Source organism: Heterocephalus glaber, unplaced genomic scaffold, assembly GCF_053883595.1.
Source record: "Heterocephalus glaber isolate CG9 unplaced genomic scaffold, H.glaber_assembly_v1.0 deba00000546, whole genome shotgun sequence".
NCBI classification, from domain to species: domain Eukaryota; kingdom Metazoa; phylum Chordata; class Mammalia; order Rodentia; family Bathyergidae; genus Heterocephalus; species Heterocephalus glaber.
In genome coordinates, this window is record NW_028258147.1 from 18,414,107 (window position 1) to 18,432,033 (window position 17,927).

The 17,927-nt window shown below is 39.1% G+C and overlaps 1 protein-coding gene and 1 pseudogene across 2 annotated transcripts in view; one reads left to right on the forward strand and one right to left on the reverse strand.

The window, feature by feature from the left end:
- Nucleotides 1-2,870: 2,870 nt before the first annotated feature.
- LOC101710543 (zinc finger protein 277 pseudogene) lies at nucleotides 2,871-5,680 on the reverse strand (annotated as a pseudogene).
- An 8,977-nt stretch (nucleotides 5,681-14,657) lies between these two features.
- Nucleotides 14,658-17,927, forward strand: part of Wnt2 (Wnt family member 2) — a 42,596-nt gene continuing 39,326 nt past the window's right edge. For both annotated transcript variants that reach the window (XM_004865257.3, XM_021244770.2), the window contains exons 1-2: nucleotides 14,658-15,032; nucleotides 17,130-17,356. In XM_004865257.3, the coding sequence (XP_004865314.1) occupies nucleotides 14,950-15,032; nucleotides 17,130-17,356 (310 nt within the window). In that variant the 5' untranslated portion in view covers nucleotides 14,658-14,949. The remainder of the gene's footprint in view (nucleotides 15,033-17,129; nucleotides 17,357-17,927) is intronic.

Sequence of the window (17,927 nt, forward strand, 5' to 3'; positions counted from 1 at the left end):
TATCATTAGGTTATTTATATGGTCTTAATGTTCTTTTCTGTTATGGCCATTCACAGCTATAAACTTCCTCTTAGGACTGTTTTTATTGTGTCCCTTAGGTTCTTATATGTTGTACTGGCATTATTGTTTGATTCTAGGAACTGTCTGCTTGGTCCCTAACTATAATTGTGTTGATGTTTATCTGATCTGTATGTTCAATAGTGGTTTTTTTATAAAGTTAAGTGCACTGGTGTTCAGTGCATATATGTTTATAATTATATCTTCCTGTTGAATTGTTCCCTTAACTAATATGTAATGAACTCCTTTGCCTCTTCTTTTTTTTTTTTTTTTTTTTTTTTTTTTTTGGTACCAGGGATCAAACTCGGGTCCTTGCGCTTGCGCTTGCGCAGCAGGCGGCGAAACCACTGAGCTAAATCCTCGACCCTGCTTCTTCTTATCAGCTTTGGCTTAAAGTCTACTTTGTCTGAAAATAGGATAGCTACTCCTGCTTGTTTTTTAGAATCCTATTGTATGGAATATTGTTTTCCATCCTTTGATTTTTAGTCTACGATTTTTTTGGATTAAGTGTGTTTCTTGTATATAGCATACCACTGAGTCTGGTTTTCTGATTCAATCTACCAATTTATGTTTTTATTGCAAAATTGAAACGATTCACATTGAAAGTTATTATTGAAAGGTACTGACTTATTACTGTCATTGCAGTATTTTCCTGTTGTTGATTCTTTTTTCTGCTTAATTCGCTCACCCTACCTAATGTACTCATTCCACTAAACTTTTTGGCATCATTGGCTTCATTTTCTCTTTTCAGCATATACTTGAGAGTTTTTTGGAATGCTGGTGTAGTAGTCATGAGTTTCTTAAGGTGCTCTTTGTCATGGAAAGGCCTTATTTCTCTATCAGTTTTAAAAGATAGTTTTGCATGCTATATTAATCTCTGTTGAAAATTGTTTTCTTTTTTTCTTGCAAAACACATTATATATATATATATATATATATATATATATATATTGTACCGGGGATTGAACTCAGGTTTCACTATGTAGTACAGGCTGGCCCTGAACTCATGGTCCTCCTTCTCAGGTTCCTGAGTGCTGAGTACACACATTACAGGTGTGTACCACTAAGTCTAGCTACAAAAAAATACATCCAAATTTAATGAAGCTTTTAAATCTGCCAGTTTTTGAAGGAAAAATGGGTAAAGCAGGAATATGTTACATGATACAAGGAAGATTCAATGATCAAAATTCAGAAAGTTTGACAAATGATTATTTCATTAACAAATAAGTGGCAGTTAAAATACCAGGGCACATGAACTACTATAGCTTACATGAGATCTTTGAGGGCCACAGCAACCAAAGGCAATCTACAGATCTCTCCTGGAACCCAGTTCAACCCGCTGTAAAAAGCCATTTCCCACTTACGGCGCTGCTGCAAACCCTTCACTCATTAATATCTTACCATGTTTACTTCTATCACTCTCTCTATACATCCACATTAGTTTTTTAAGTGGCGAAAACTTTGTTCCTTTAGCCTAAACATGTCAGTATTTATTTCCTAAAAACATGGACATTCTTATACATAACCACAATATGATACCAATACCATAATATTTACTACAGACCTTATTTAAATTTTGTCAGCTCTTCTACTTTTTCTTCAGGGTTGATGGTCAAACCCAAAGCCTAGGGAGTACCAGGAAAATGCTGTACCATGGAGTTAGAACCCCAGCCCCATCCGCTAATGCCTGTTCTAGCAGAAAGAAAATATTTATCTCACGGTCTCACATCCAATCTATCCATTGTGCTTTGTTTAGCTCTCTTTAATTTGAAATAGATTTTAATCTTTATTTTTTATGACCTTAACATTTTTGAAGAGTAAAGGCAAGTTATTTTGTAGACTGTCCCTCAACTTGGGTTTGACATATTTCTTCATTATATCCAGGTCATACATTTTTGGTAGAAATCTACAAAAGAAATGAACTGTCTTCTTACATAATATTTATCCCATAGTGGATAATTGTAAAAAGACATTTTTGAGACAACTGGGGAAGACTAAAAGTACATGATACTAGGAAGTTACTGTTAATTTTGTTAGGTGTCACTGTGTACTGTGGTTATGTTTTAAAGAAATGGTATTTGTTAATGATACACAGATGCAGGAAAAAATGATATTACCTTTATGTCCATTTTTAGGACATTTGGTAACTCCAGAGAGAAGGTAATGATGAAAATATAACCAATTTCTTTTATTTATCTTTTTAGATTTGTTTTTTTGAAATACAGTCTCACTATTCACATCAGGCTGGCCTCAAACTCACTACGTAGCCCAGGTTGATCTTGAACTCCAGCAATCTCTCTGCTTCAGCCTTCTGAGTTTGGCATCGGGATTACAGGCGTGCACCACCATGCCCAGTGCCTGGTTTGTGATTATTTGAAAATAGTGTTCAGTTTGTGCTTTATCCAGATCTTTGATCATTTTCCTTTTCTTTTATGGCTTTTTTTTTTCCTACTTCATTTACAATTTACAAATATGCTGCAGAAATCACACTGTTAAATTTGGGACTCACTGGATAAAGGAGGCCTGTGAGAAGGCTGAAACAACTGGTTACAATCAAGTTTATGAAGAACTGAAACATTTCTTTGTGATTTGTATGACCTCCTTATCATAAATAATTATGAATTTAAATGATCCTATAATAAAAACCTGATAGCCAAAATATTAAAAGTCTTCTTTAAAAAAAACATTTATTTACACAAATCTATTTCACTAAGGACTAATCCTTTGTGGATGTTCAAATTTAAACTGTTCTGTGTCTGGTTCAGAAAACTCTGAAGTCACTTCTACAGTTTCTTCTAGTTTTTCAAGGACTCTCATAGTACCAACTGGTTCAAAATACTGCTTTGTTTCAAAGCATGCAATTTAGATGTGTCTTCACTGATGACAGGAACGTGTTCCTTATGTTCCTGAGCTGTCAGGTCACTTTCACCGTCAGAGAGTGTACACAGGAGAGTATCATGTTCGTAGGTTGGAAAATGATATTCCAGTTGATCGATGTCTTTCTTTCAGGAAGTCATGAAGTGTGTTTGGTTTCTTCCATGTGAATCCTTAAATCTGCTTTGGAACTGAACTTCACAGAGCAGCCATAACATCTACATTGATGAATTTGCCTTCGAATGAAATTGACCAGTTTTACTAGTTGATAGAAATTTAATCCTCCATGTGAACATAGAGTTTCTCAATTGTTTCTGCTTGCTTTTCAAAGAAGAGACAGACAGCAGAGGCAGGGTGTTCTTCCCAATCAGACCAGTCATCTTCCTGGTGGTCGGGCAACTCCTGATAATCTTCAAACTGAACTTCTTCCCATGATTTTCCAAGTTCCAAATAATTAGTAACATAAAATCGGTCATATTCTTTATTCTTTGGATTGATTCTACGATGCTGCTTTTTTCTCATGTGATCTTTAAGTGTGTTTTTGTGCCTGAAGGTCTTCTCACGGTACGGGCCTGCAAATTGTCAAGTTTCTTCTGTAATGTACAGCGAAATTCATTCCAGTTTACAATATTGTCTGGCAATCCAGTGTTGAAGCATGTTCTCTGGCCATGTGGTTCAAAAGAACAGATTTGTTTCCAAGGAATTCCTCACTGCAAAACATACAAACGCTATGAAAAGTGGTATCATTCCACTCTTGCTGCTGTTGTTCCAGAATTTCTTTCAGTCTGTTTCTGAACCTCTTCCCTAAGAATTCTATCTTCTGGTAAAACATCACATAATAATAAATAATTTTCTTGTTCTTCAAACAGAGCTGTGGAATTAATTCTTATCACACTGCAAAAATCTGTGACAGGCTGTTCAGTGAACCTTTTCCTCCAATATAAAATATACCTCTGGAAATCAGCAACCAGCTTAACATCAGCAATGACAATCTTTTGCACAGTAATCGTGTGCTTCAGAAGTTTGTCTTGTTCAGCCACAGGAAAATGTTCTTCACAGAAAATACAAGGCACAGATGGAGAACCTACTGAAGTAGGGGAGCCACCTGGACTTTCTGGCAGGGAGAGCAGCTCTAGGATACAATCCTTAATGTCTTCATAAGCAACACTCAAGACCCCACTACGGCTTCTGTCACCCTCTTCCTCCATTCGGGCAATAGCTCCATGGGTCTTAGGAGCAGCCTAAAATTGTTTGCTTTTAAGGCTCAAAGCACATCACTGCAATCTCTTCTGGCCTTTAAGCTTTGTGTGCTGTAATTTTAATGGGTTTACCTTTATAAGGTGATGTGTTGCTTTCTCTAACAGCTTTTAAGATTCTGTCCTTATATTGGACTTACGAAATTTTTGACGGATGTGTTCTGGAGAAGTTCTTTTCTGACTGTGGCTGTTTAGAGTTCTGTGTGCTTCTTTATGTTAAATTCTTTCCCCATAGTAGTAAAGTTTCTCTTATTTCTGTAAATAGTGTTTTTATGCCATTTGTGCGCTCTTCTGATTTTTTGCTAGTTTCAATTAATCTTAGTCTCTTTTGTGTCATCTGGGGGGTGAGGGAAAGTTAAATAAATTAAGATTTTAGTGTACATGTACTAACTACCCATGATGAATGTAATCATTATATACTGCAAAAATACACTAATAAAAATTAGAAAAAAAATTAAGAGAAAATCATAGAGATTAAAACAGACTAATGATTTCTAGTGATTAGATATGGGTGCCTGAGCAGGAGGGGAGTAAATTATAAATGTACAAAATGAAGGATCGTTACGGTGATGGAACTGTTTTTACCTTAATTGTGGTGGATACATAAAGTTATGCATATGCCTAAATTGCACAGAGTTAATTGCATGCTCACAAACAAGGATGAATAAATTGGGAAATTTGTAATAAAATCATGGATTGTTTCAGTGTTGATACCCTAATTATGACATTATACTTGTGGTGCAAGATGTTACCATTAGAGGATAGTGAGGAAAACACATGGGATCTCTCTATATTATTTCTTGCAAATTTTTGTGAATCTACAATTTTCTTTAAAATTTTGATTAAACAATCAAGAGTAAAAACCATAATTATGTGTAATTCATGTAAACAGTTTAATCAATTATTCTGCATATTTTGGGTTTTGTATTTTCCTCCTTTATACATTTGTATATTAAATTGCATGGATGGGTTTTTTTTAATGTTGGAATATTCTTGAATTTTTAAATTATGAATTGCATATACACATGATTTATCTTAGTCTGCTTTTCATTGCTCTGACAAAATACAATTAATTGAGGAAAGATTTATTTTGTTTAACAATTTCAAAGAATTTGGTTCCTGTTCACCTGGCTCCATTACTTTTAGGACCAGGCTGAGGCTGACCAATCATGGTGGAGAGATGTGGTGGAGCAAAGTGGCTCACTTCCTGTTGGGGGGGGGAGCAGGTGGGGAAGAAAAAAGGGAGGTTCCCAGGTACTCTTCAAAGGCACACTCCCAGTGACCTACTTCCTCCAAATACCCCTCACCTTCGAAGATTTCCACTCCCAATAGGAGTGGAACTGAGCTGGGAACTAAGCCTTCAACACATGAGCTTTTGAGGGATATTCCAGATCCAAACTTTAACAGTTTAATGATATTTTATTTCTGATACTTATATCTATAATCACAAATGGTATTAAATCATTTCCTTTCTCATATTGCCCTTGTCTGGTTTTGTTATCAAGGCAACAGTTGCCTCATAAAAATAAGATGGAGTTCTCTATTTTCTTTTTTTTTTTTTTTTTTGGTACCAGGGATGGAACTCGGGACCTTGCACTTGCCAGGCAGACGCCGGAACCACTGAGCTAAATCCCCAGCCCAGGGTTCTCTATTTTATAAATCTTATTGAATCTGTTATTTTTTTTTTCCTAAACAGTTCATGTCTTGGTTTGTTTTTCTAGATCTGTTGAATAAGAAACTTGTCTATTTTATTAATCTTTACAAAGAGCTAGGATTTTGTCAAATCTTTCTAATGAAACTGTTTCCTATTTCATCAATTTATATTTTTTCATCTTATTCCTCTTGTCTTCTCGAGTTTATCCTGTTATTTTTTCTAATTTCAGATGAGATGTACTACTCATTACATTGTACTTCCTTTCTAACATAAGCACTTAAAGGTAAAACTTTCACCTAAGTAGTACTTTATATCCTATAAATTATATCATAGTATTTCTATTATTGTTACATTTATAATTCCTATTATGAATTTTTTATCAATGATTTAGAAACATTTTAAAATTTCTAACATGCCTTTAAAAATGTTATCTTGTGGCCAGGGATTTAGCTCAGTGATTCCTGCACCTGCCTCGCAAGTGGAAGGTCCTGAGTTCGATCCCTGGTCCAAAAAAAAAAAAATGTTATCTTGTAATTAATTCTTAGATAAATTGAGTTTTTTCTGAAAATGGGGTTTATAAAAGAATAATTCTTTGGTTGCTGAGACTATTCCATAGCTTTGTATACAATCAGTTTTTTGCAAGTGTATCATGTCCACTTTAACAGATTTTGTATTTTTAAATTGTATAGTCCAAGTTTTATATCCATCAATTATATAAAACTTTTTGTGCTGTCCAGTTCTTTTTATAATCTTACTAATTTGTCTTCATGCTCTTATCAATCTATAGATTATAAAAACTAGTCACAAAAAAGGGTAAAAGGGTCACAGGTCTTTTCCCCCTGCATCCATTCCCTTGTAATGAGATTTTTAAAAAACTGGAATCTTTGTATCCAGGTAAGCCATGCCCCTCCCCATCAGATATTCGCCAAAAAGAGATGCAAGTAAAGGCTTGAAAAGTATTTATGCATTAGGGTTTACTCTGTTGAAGCTTTTTCTGATCTATTATCCCATAAACAACTTCAGAGATAATGAAATAAATATGGCCCTATTATTTTTCACTCAAGAAAATGCACAGACATGTGAGTGAAGCCATCAAACATAAATAGTCCCAATTAAGACCAGGAGAAAAATTGCCCACTTGGATCCAGTTTAAAATATGACCCACATAATAAAGAATGATCACTATTTTAAGCATCTAAATTTTGGGTTGGCATGTTAAATAGCAAAAGCAAACTGATAAGACTCCATTACTAAGAGAGATGGATTAAAGTTATATATTTGTCATATAACCTATATATTTGTCATATAACCTTTCTGCGAATTTTTGCTATGATAATTTGAGACTGTATTTTCAGTAATTTAGTTTTTCAGTTTTTATTGTTTTGTTTGTACATGTTTGCAGCACATAATGATTACATTCTTTGTGGGGAGTTGGTACATGTACATAACACATCTCAGTTATTTATTCATCCTCTTCCCCTCCCCCTAAACCTCCCTCCACCTCTTAATCCCCTTCCCACTTGAAAAAGGTCAGTTGTATCTTTCATCCTCATATAATCAACCTCTTTATCTCTACTGATGTATTGCTTTATGTCTTCATTACTTTTCTCATTGTTGAGACAAAATACCCCACACTCAAAGTTAAAGGAGAAAAGTTTTATTTTGCTTCACAGTTTGTAGAGGTTTCAGTTTATCGTTGTCTGGCTCCAAGGCAGGGTGACATGGCAGAGGGGCATCACAGAGGAGAAACAGTTCATGGCAGGCAGCAGGCCAGCAAAGCAGTGAAGTAGCAAGGAAGCAGCAGCAGTGACCACAGCAGCCCTCTATCTGTCCCTTATATTCTGTTCAGGTTACCTGCCCTAAGGGTGGGTAGCACTCACACCCAGGGAGGGCCTCCCCATTATCCACTCCCAGAACTATGTCAAACCAATCACTGGAATAATTTAGTAATCCTACTCCCTTAATCCCAGAATCACACACTCTAGATTCAGCCCCTCACCCCAAAAAGCCCACCTATGACTCCATGAAGCTTTGGGGTGACATCTAGACACAAGTTTAAAATCTAATTTTCTGATTCTAATGTAATTATACCACTTATTCTTTTGCTTTCTTTTTAAACTTTTCTCATTTTATACCTTCTTTCCTCTGAATTTATTAAGTTTAGGGTTTTTTTTTTTTAATTTCCACTCCCTTTTTTCCTATTGGACTGTAAATTTATATTCTGTACTCTTTTCAGTGATTATGCTTAGATTTTTAACCAAATACCAGTTGGAAAGTCTAAAGGTAAGCAGTATCTTTACCTTTCCCTTAAAATTAGAAACCAGGAAACTTTAACTGATCATTCTCCTTTTGTTTACTTGGCATTGAGCACTTGTACATGTTCTTACTTGATATTTGAATATCTTCTTTTGTGAAGTGCTTATTCAAGTAGTTTATCCATTTTATAATTGGAGTGTGTGTCTTTTTCTTTTGGCTGATAGTTCTCTAAATATTCAGAATCAGGATCAAAGTCTTTTATTGAAGATAGTATTCCAAGTATATTCTCCCAGTCTGGGTCTCGCTGTTTTACTTTTTTAATGGTATCTTGATGAACAAAACTCTTAATTTTAATTAAGTTCAATGTATTTCTCTATAATAATTTTTATATTTTATGTAAGAAATTTTAAGGCCATTGAAGAATTGTCCTATGTTTTATTTTTGGAGCTTGATTGTTTTGGTTTTTACATATAGGTGTATAATCCATCTCAAATTATTTTTTTGAATTATGGAAAACAGAGTTCAAGATTAATGTCTATTCAGGTATCTAGCTGCTCTGTTATCGAGTATTGAAAGAACTTTTCTTCCTCGTTAAATTGTTTTACATTTTTACTGAAAAATCAAATTGGCTCTATTTATATGGTTCTATGTTTTAGCTTATTATTTTGATTCATTTATCTAGTTGACTATTCTTCCACCATACCACCTTGCAGTAATTATTATAGCTTTGCAAAAGGTAAGTAAGCTTGATAGCTCACAGTATAAATCTCCCATCTTGGTTTTTCTTCAAAATTGTCATGACTATTTTAAGCCTATAGCATTTTCATACACATTTTAAAATCAGCACCTAAAGAGCCTTATCTCACTTGGAATTTATTTCAATGATGAGGTTCTAGACTTCAAGCCGATGACGTTGGAATAGGACTTTGGTGGACTGTGAGAGAGAGTTTATTTTGCATGTGGGAAGAATTTGAATTGTTAAATTCAAAGACAACACTGTAGAAGACTGAATTTTCTAGAGATGGCAACAGTATTGTCATATGCTCTTCGACAATGTTATCTTGTTATTCTCCTACCAAGAGGTAGAGTCTGTCTTACTCTCTTAAATCTAGGGAGGTCCTATGATTTCTCACTTAATTCCATATCACAGAAGATACCCTGAATCTGTTTTTTAAAATTTCCCTAGCATATGGTCTATTTTAGTGAATGATCATGAGCACCTGAAAATAATATGTATTATGCTGCTGTAAGTGTTCTATAAAATCAATTGAATTTAATCAGTTGATGGTTATTAAATTCTTCTGTAACTTATTGATTTTTCTACTTGTTCTATCAATTACTGAGGAAATACTGTTGACATCACCTGTTAAAACATATAGAAACACTTGTCTGTTTTTCTTTTAATTCTGTCAATTTTTGCCTTATATATTTTGGAACTCTGTTGTTTACAACTGTTATTGTCTTAGTCACTTTCTTATTGCTGACACAAAATAACACCCACAACTTAATGAAGGAAAGGTTTATTGTGGCTCAGTTTGTAGAAGTTTCAGTAGTTTCAGTTCATAGTCATCTGGCTCCCAGGCAAGACAACAGGGGGCCACAAGGTTAGGGCAGAGGAGAGTTGCTCACAGCATGGCAGACAGGAAGCTGAAAGAGAAGGAAGTTGGGAGGGAGAGAGACCCCTCCAGGTCTTGCCCCCAGTGACACACCTCCTCTACCAGACCCCATCTCCTAACAGCAAGTTAGCTGTAATACCTGCATGATCCCAGGTGCCTCTGGAAACCCCACTTGTGAACACAGGAGGCTTTTGGGGAACATCTAGATATAAACCGTAACAGTTATCTTTTTGATGAATTGACTTTTTTGTCATTATGTTATGTCCCTCATTATCTTGAGTAAATTTTTTTACTATTTTAATACTGATATACCAATTTCAGCTTTCTTTTCATTAGGGTTTGCATCATTTCTCTTTTTCTATCCTTCTTTTACTTGCCTATATTATATTTGAAGTGAATTTCTTATAGTCAGTATACATCTGAGTCTTGTGGGTTTTATCAATTCAGGTAATCTGTTTTTAAATTATTGTATTTGGACTATGTAAGTTTTATATCACTATGTTGCAATTCAAGTATACCTTTTATTATCTGGTTACTCTTTGTTCCTTTGGTTTTTCAACCCTATTTCCATTTTCCTGCCTTCTTTGGGATTTGAACATGTCTTGTTTTATTTTAATTCACTGTGGGTTTTTGCTTTTTTTATACAGTTCTTCAAGCGATTGCTGTATGGATTATGGTATACGTACATAAGTTTTTCAGTATACTTAGAGTCAACATTTTACCATTTCAAAAGGAATATCCAAAATTATCACCTTATTTTCATAAAAATATTTTTCATATTTTCCTCCCTCTTTATATTATAGTTTCTTATATATGACCTCTACATACAATGAAAACTCTATACGATGTTACAGTTTTTGCCTTTAAAAATAGTCTAAAGAACTGAAGACTAAAATAATCTATTTGTTTACCATGTATCTCCATCCAAATTCTTCAGATTTTCTTTTTGTATCATTTCCCTTCTATCTGAAGAATTTCCTTTAGCAATTCTTCAAAGCAGGTGTGCTGACAATGAATTGTTTTTGTTTTCCTTCATCTGAGAATGCCTTTATTTCACTTTCATCATGAAGCATATTTTCACAGGATATAGAACTCTGAGTTAATGGTTAATTTTCTTCCACTTCCCTCTGCCTTCATAATTTATGATGAGAAATCTGAAGTCATTAAAATCACCAGTTCCCCTTTGTTCTCCATTGTAAGTAATACACAAGTAATACACATTGTCTTTAGTTTCTAGCAATTTTATTATAAGGTATCTTACATTGATTTCTTTGTGTTTATCCTGTTTGGGGTTCTGTAAGACTTTGAATCCTAGCTTACACATATGGCCAAATTTAGAAAGGTTTTAGCCATTATCTCTGCAAATATTTTTTTGCTGGATGGACCATTTTCCCTCTCTTCCCAGGATTCAAATAATAAAATGTTAATCTTTATAGTGTTGTTCCAGAGATCCCCAAGGTCACTGCTTTTTAATGCTTTTTTCCACTCTGTTAAGATCAGTTTGTACTGCTCTATCTTTAAGCTTAATCATACTTTAGTTTGTCATTTCAACTTTTCCATTGGCTCTATCTAGTGAGATAGATATTTCACTGAACCACATATTTCAGTTCTAAAACTTTGAGGCTCCTCTTTCCATTTTCTATTTTTTGATGAGATTCCTATGGTCTTTTTTAGAGACTCATCCTTACTTTTTTTTTTTACAATGGCCACTTTTTGAATAATAGCTGCCTTACAGTCTTTGATAAATTCAACATGTTATTTAGGCAACAGTCTTTGTTTTCTTTCCTTATTAGAAATGCAATTTTTCTGATTCTTTCTATGCAAAGTAATTTTTATCATATCTTGAAAGGTGGGAAAATAATTTTAAGAGACTCAGGGTCTTCTTTAAATACTATATGGAGAATGTTAATATTTTTGTTTTAGCATAAAATCCAACTCAGTTGGGTTCAGGGCACAAATTGTGACCAGCCCTTTCTGGGTTCTGGATCTGATGTTAGTTCAATTTTCAATGATATGCGTGAATTTCTCACATGTATAAAACTCAATAGTTTCTCTGAATGTTGGTATATCCCATAACTCTAGACTTAAAGTCTTTGGTGTAATTTTTTAGGGTAGGTCCTTTTGTACCCAGCTTAGTGGGTAAGCATGGAACTTAGTAGTCACTGCCTTAAGAAGAAGCCAGCTCAGATTGAAAGACAAATGATTCAAGAAGTGACTCCATTTTTTAAAGGGTGGAGGTGGTTTGGTAGTAAGTTAGTTCTCTTTCTCTGCCCTGGGAGATTAGGCAAACAATGGATCTAAGAAAATAGGCTGACTCATTTGGCTACAATACTATACTGAAGTTAAAAGAAAACTATCAATAATCTCCAGAAAGGGAATCAGGTTTTATATACTATAACTGAATTTTGCTGTCAATTCTGAGATTTCTCATTGATGAAATTTAAAAATCAGGTATGAAATTCATAGATCTAATGGCACTCTGAACCTTGCTTTTTGTCATCTCATCATGTGCTATAGCTAGACTGAAGTCATTTGCAGTTTACTTATTTATTAATTCTTCTTTAGGATGGTAGTTTTTATTGCAAAAGAAGTGAAAGTTTGCTGTAGCCTCATTCCCTTTTACTTTTCTTGAGTGTGTTTCAACTACATCTCCTAGTGAGTACCCCATCTTCAACGTGAAGGGTACATAAAAGAATAGGCACAGATGTGAAGGGAGTAAAGATTCTGGTAGGAAGAGAAGTTGAATGAGGCTAAGCGATGGGTCGTAAGTGAATAAAGGTGGAATACAGGAGGAAAATAGACTCACAGATATGGAAGAGACAAGTCATCTAGTCTAGACTGTCTCTAGACAGATCAGGAAGGGGTGTTTAGGTGGACCTTTTTTTCAATTTGGATTTAGCTTCTCTTGAAATTTTTCAGCCCTTTGCTTTTCACCAACACTGATCCCTCCTGGGCAAGATATGTGGCAGCTCCTCTTCCATCCCCAGGATGAAGTTCTCTGGGGTGAATTTAATTAGCTTTGAGAATGGACTATTCCTTTTCCTGGAGGTCTGTTTCAGGTTTAGGTCATTCGACTGGCCTCATAATCAACTGAAGGGCAGGTCTCCTTGACACTCAATAATTCCCTGGGTGGAGAAGAAGGGCTTCTAAACTAATGCTCACACTCCATGCACTTCTAACACCCCTGAGCTGTGAGTACATAATGTGCTGAGATGGGTGGAACTTTGAGTTGGACTTTTTAAGGTAGCTTAAATTCTCATTCTCCATGAGAGAAGTGTACAGTTGCCTACCTTTTCCAACCTACACATCCACACCCCTATTTTATTCTCTGCTAGAAGTGAAACTTTGGCAAGTTAGGGTTCTTCAGGGGCAGTCATCTCTTCTACCCATCCCAAGTGTCTGGATTTAATTCAAGAAACTGTGAGACAAAGGATAGTGGAGGTAAATTTTAGCTTATTCCTCTGCTTCATGAGGAAGAGGGCTCCGGAGGGAGCCTCAGGACAGAGGTTCGGAAGAGTTGCCGTTCGTTCCGTGCGATCCAGCCCCTCCTCCGCCAGCCTGCGCCTGTGCTTGAGCAGAAACGAGCCTACCCCCCCCCACCCCCCTCCTTGGAGACCAGCGCAGACTGAGCACAACTTCCCCTGGGTCGCGGCCCGCGATACGAAGCGGCCCTGGCTCAGAGCCCTGCTCTTCCCGAGTCGTGGGTGGCGCGGTGCTTGTTTCCCTCTCCTCCCTTTCCGGACCCAAACGGGGATGTATCTGGGTCAGCCTGGGAGGGGCCGGACCTGCCAGGGACCGGCATGGGGGAAGGGGCGGCGATGACAGCATCTTTCAGGTTTTTGGCATCTCTGGGCTGCGCCTAGTCCAGCCTCTCACCGTGTTCTCGCTGGGCGAGAGCTGACGTTTTGGCCGGTTCAGGCCCAAGAGCTGGGCGGAATGGGGGTGGGGAAGCCCATTTTTCCTACCCAGACGCCCCCCCAACTCTCTCTGAACAATGAGGCGCCGCTGCCCCCACCCCTGTTCCCCAGGGCACGCTAGCAGGAGCGGGTGGTAGATTCCCCCGCCCCAGGAAAAGAGCAGTGGAACAGTTCACGGCCGCTGTGAGTTCCTGGTCTTCCTTCCTTTCCGGTGATAAACGGTGGGGCTTCAAGCCAGTTGCTGCTCAAGATGCTCCACCCGCGGGCCCAAGCCCCTGTCTAGGCTCGGTGGGGCCCCAGTTTCAGAACCAAGGGTCCCCTTACCTCTCCCAGGGGCCCGGTCTGATCACCGGGGCAGCGGGAGCTGCAACCCAGGCTGGGGCATAGACCCTGTGGATGCCTCGCTGTATGGGATCTTCCTTGTAATGCCAGGGAGGAGCTGGGTATGCATAAAAAACCTCACCTTCCCCGGGGTGCTTTGGCCCAGATTGCTGGATGAGATCCTGAGGGTCACGAGCCCTGGGGCCTGGTCCCTGCAAGCTCTGTATATATCCAGCGCTAAGGAACCAAGGCCCCATGTCTTCATTTCCCTGAGGCCTAAGCCCTTCCTCCTCAAGCTCACCCCACACACCCGGCAGCTCCAAATTTACAAGCGCTCTGTCCCTCTTAGTATGAGGGAGACAAGCGAAGCTGTGAGTTAAAAATCATCTCTGGGTTCTTCTGTATTGCACACAGCAATCTCCTTATCCTTCCCCTCGCTTCTTAGGTTGCACGTTGGGGACTAATGTTTCAAAACGCATGTTCCTGTACCCAGAGCCCACTGATGCTCTTTGGCCAGGAGCTTCCCCAAAGGTGCCTGCCGCCTCAGTGCCCGCAGCTACGCAGACGCATTCTTCTTCCCGTCGCACTTCACAGCCAGGCATCTTTTACCATCATTTCATTTCATCCACTCCTGCATAAAATCTCGTGCCCCCACCCGCCCCGCCCGGCGCAGCGCCCCCTCCCTTGGCTGCGCCCTGCTGGAAGCAGAACGGACAGGGGCGCGCGGAAGGCGCGCACAGCTCTCTGGCTGCCTATGCTCACTGCGCCTGGGGAATTGGGCTGTGGGCGCGGCGGCCCCGGCTGGCCTTTATCGCTCCCTGGGTTCGTCTTTTGAAACTTTATCAGGGAGTCTCACCACTCGACGCAGACGCGAGCGGGGGGCGGGGGCGAGGCGCCGGCAGCCGTGACGAGGCGCTCCGGCGCTGAGCGCTTCTGCTCCGGGCACGCATGGCGCCCGCACACGGAGTCTGACCTGATGCGGAGTCAAGGGGGTTAATATGAAAGCCCCTCTCGGTGGAATCTGGTTCTGGCTCCCTCTGCTCTTGACCTGCCTCATCCCTGAGGTCAGCTCTTCATGGTGGTAAGTCCGTGCACCAGGGTGCGGGGTGGATTTTTGGAGATGGAAGTGGGGACCGCACTAGCCACATAGACCCTTCCTTCCAGGCGACGCTTTCCCGCAGCTGTGGCAGTTGTGGATTCAGGCCCCAGTCCGACTGCTGCCTACTCCTATCCCAGCATCCTGAACTGAGCCCCTTTGCTTTCCTTGCAACCTATTTCAGCTTTGACAACTCCAAAAAAATCACATGCCTCTTCAAATGAGAGCTCGGATGTTTGGTTATTTGGATCCAGCTGAGCAACAGAAAAATCAGTCAGTCTCTCACCCTGTTGAGAGTCGCCTTATCCTGGTCTCTTGCTCTAGCAGTGTGTATGTGTACATGTGTGCGCGCGCGCAAATTCATCTTGAAAACTATAACCATCTCCCCCGCCCCAGTGTTCTCAAAAAACTGCCTCAAGATAAACCAGTTCAAACAGTCAAGAGCTATAGAGCCCAAAGCTTGTGATTTTGCTTTATTTCCTGTCCTTCCACATTCCTGATGTTTCACCCCAGTGAGGCAGAAGAACATTTTGCTGCCTACAGGTAGAGACTATGGTCTTGATGCAAAGCTCCTGACCCTAAGGTTTCCAAGATGTTACCTTGCTCAAAACTGTCACCCCAAGGAGTAACTTTGCTGCTGTCCTTTGTACACTGACCTACAGTTTCTTTATTTTGCACAGTGATGGGATCTTGGGGGTTAACAGGTATTAGCATAAGTAAAAGTTTTAAAGGCATATTCTTTACTTATTCAGAAACTTCCCCATCTCTTGACTGTCAGATCTTGAAAAGAGATGGAGTTGAGAGCTCTCTAAATTCCCTGTCCCTAAAAGTTTCAGAATAGATATTAAAATACTGGTTCAGAAAATTGGGATATAGTGGGCTATTTTTCAAAGAATTTGGCAACGGTAAGGAATCTTAGCCAAAGGAAAGACTAGAGCAGGGACTGTTTTAGGAGGACACTGAGCTCTTCAACAGAGCAAGGCAGAGCCTTGATGGGAAGAGAGCTTCAATTCTTTCCTAAGCTTGCTTTGAACAAGAAGGTGTGTAGCCTTGACATTGCTGACACAGCATCAAAGACTGATTTATCAGACTGACCATTTTTCAATAAAATGACTATTTCTGTTTCCATAGGTGTATAAACATTATTTATTACTCAGGCATTTTGTCACATTGTCTCTCAGCTGTCACTTAAATATATTTTTTGGAAGTCACAGCTGTAACAATTTTATGATCATATAAAATAATGAAAATACAAGAAAAAGACATTCTCCTTGTTTGAGCACTTCAAAAAACACCTATGGCAGCTTGGGTTTATATAAAAGGTACCTTTCTAAACATTTCACAACTAATAGAGAACATCTGGGTAGGGATGGTGATGTAATTTTTTTTTTGTTAAAGTTTCTTTACAAAAAGTACTTTATGGAGCTATAATGCTGATTCTTCCAAACATTTAGTGTCCTTATAATAATAGAAAGAATTCTTATCCAAAGGTTTTCTGTAAAAGCCAAAAAGAGCTGGAAAATGGAAGTATTTAAAGGATTCTTTAGAAAGGAAAGAGCAGCATGTCTGAGTGGAATGTAATGTCAGATACCAGCAGGTGTTGATTAGATAGACTCAGACAGTTTTTAAGATATTAGGTCAAATAAATGGGATCGAGGAGCTTTTAAAGGTCAACTTCTCTCAAAGCCATGTCCAGACACATTGTGTCACTGAGAGCAGAATATTCCTCCACCCCCCAAGGCGCACTGCCTCAAGACACATAGCCCCCACCCAATTCAGTTCTCTGGCTGGACTGCATGCGGACCTCGCCCCTACGACCTGTGCAGAGCATCATGCTTCAGCACTTGCTTGCTTTATGTGGAAGAGACTCTCATCACTCCATTTAGAGGAGCCTTTTGCCAGATCACTCCCTATGCCTCCCTTGCCTGCATCTTCACTGAATTAAATAATCCTTGGTTTCTAATATTATCAAATGCAGAAGGCATTCATATTTGAAAAGTGCTTTGAACCTGGGTCTCCTGGGGAACAGTGAGCCACCCTGGCTATTCACATTGCTCTCGCTTCTGTGTTGGCTCCTCTCAGGTACATGAGAGCTACTGGTGGCTCCTCCAGGGTGATGTGTGACAATGTGCCAGGCCTGGTGAGCCGCCAGCGGCAGCTGTGCCACCGACACCCAGACGTGATGCGTGCCATTGGCCTGGGAGTGGCTGAGTGGACAGCAGAGTGCCAGCACCAGTTCCGCCAGCATCGCTGGAACTGCAACACCCTGGACAGGGACCACAGCCTCTTTGGCAGGGTCCTGCTCCGAAGTGAGTATCCTCCCTTAGCCCAGCTCCACGGGCTGCTCTCACAGCTCTCTCCTCATTTGGTCTTCAGAGCCACCACTCATCTTTTACTGTATTCTATATCTTCCATCAGTTTGTGCTGTGGGATGGTATTGTCTCATTTTACAGATGACACCTGGAGAAATCAAGGAATTTTTCTGAAGTCTTACAAGGGCCCAGTCCTAGAGGATGATGTATGCGCCAGGTGGTTGTCTTTTTACTTTTTGCTGTGTCATTTCAACCTTGCCTGTTCCCCCTCCATGGTCAGATTTTGTCCCTAGAACAGAGGAGGCAGCCACAGGGCTCTTTTGACTTTTTCCCTTATCTTTCTGGGCTTGAACATTTTAGAAGAGTTTGGGAAGAAGATCAGGATGGAATACTCAAATCTTTTATTAGCCAGATTTTTGCAATTTAAAAAAAAAACATGAAAATTAAGAAGCAGAGACAAATGTTTATTCTTTACCTCTGACCTCTCATCTGGCTACTGAGCCTTGAGTCAATCTGTATCTAAATTAAACACTATTTTCAATAGATTGTAAATTCACTAAGGGCAAGG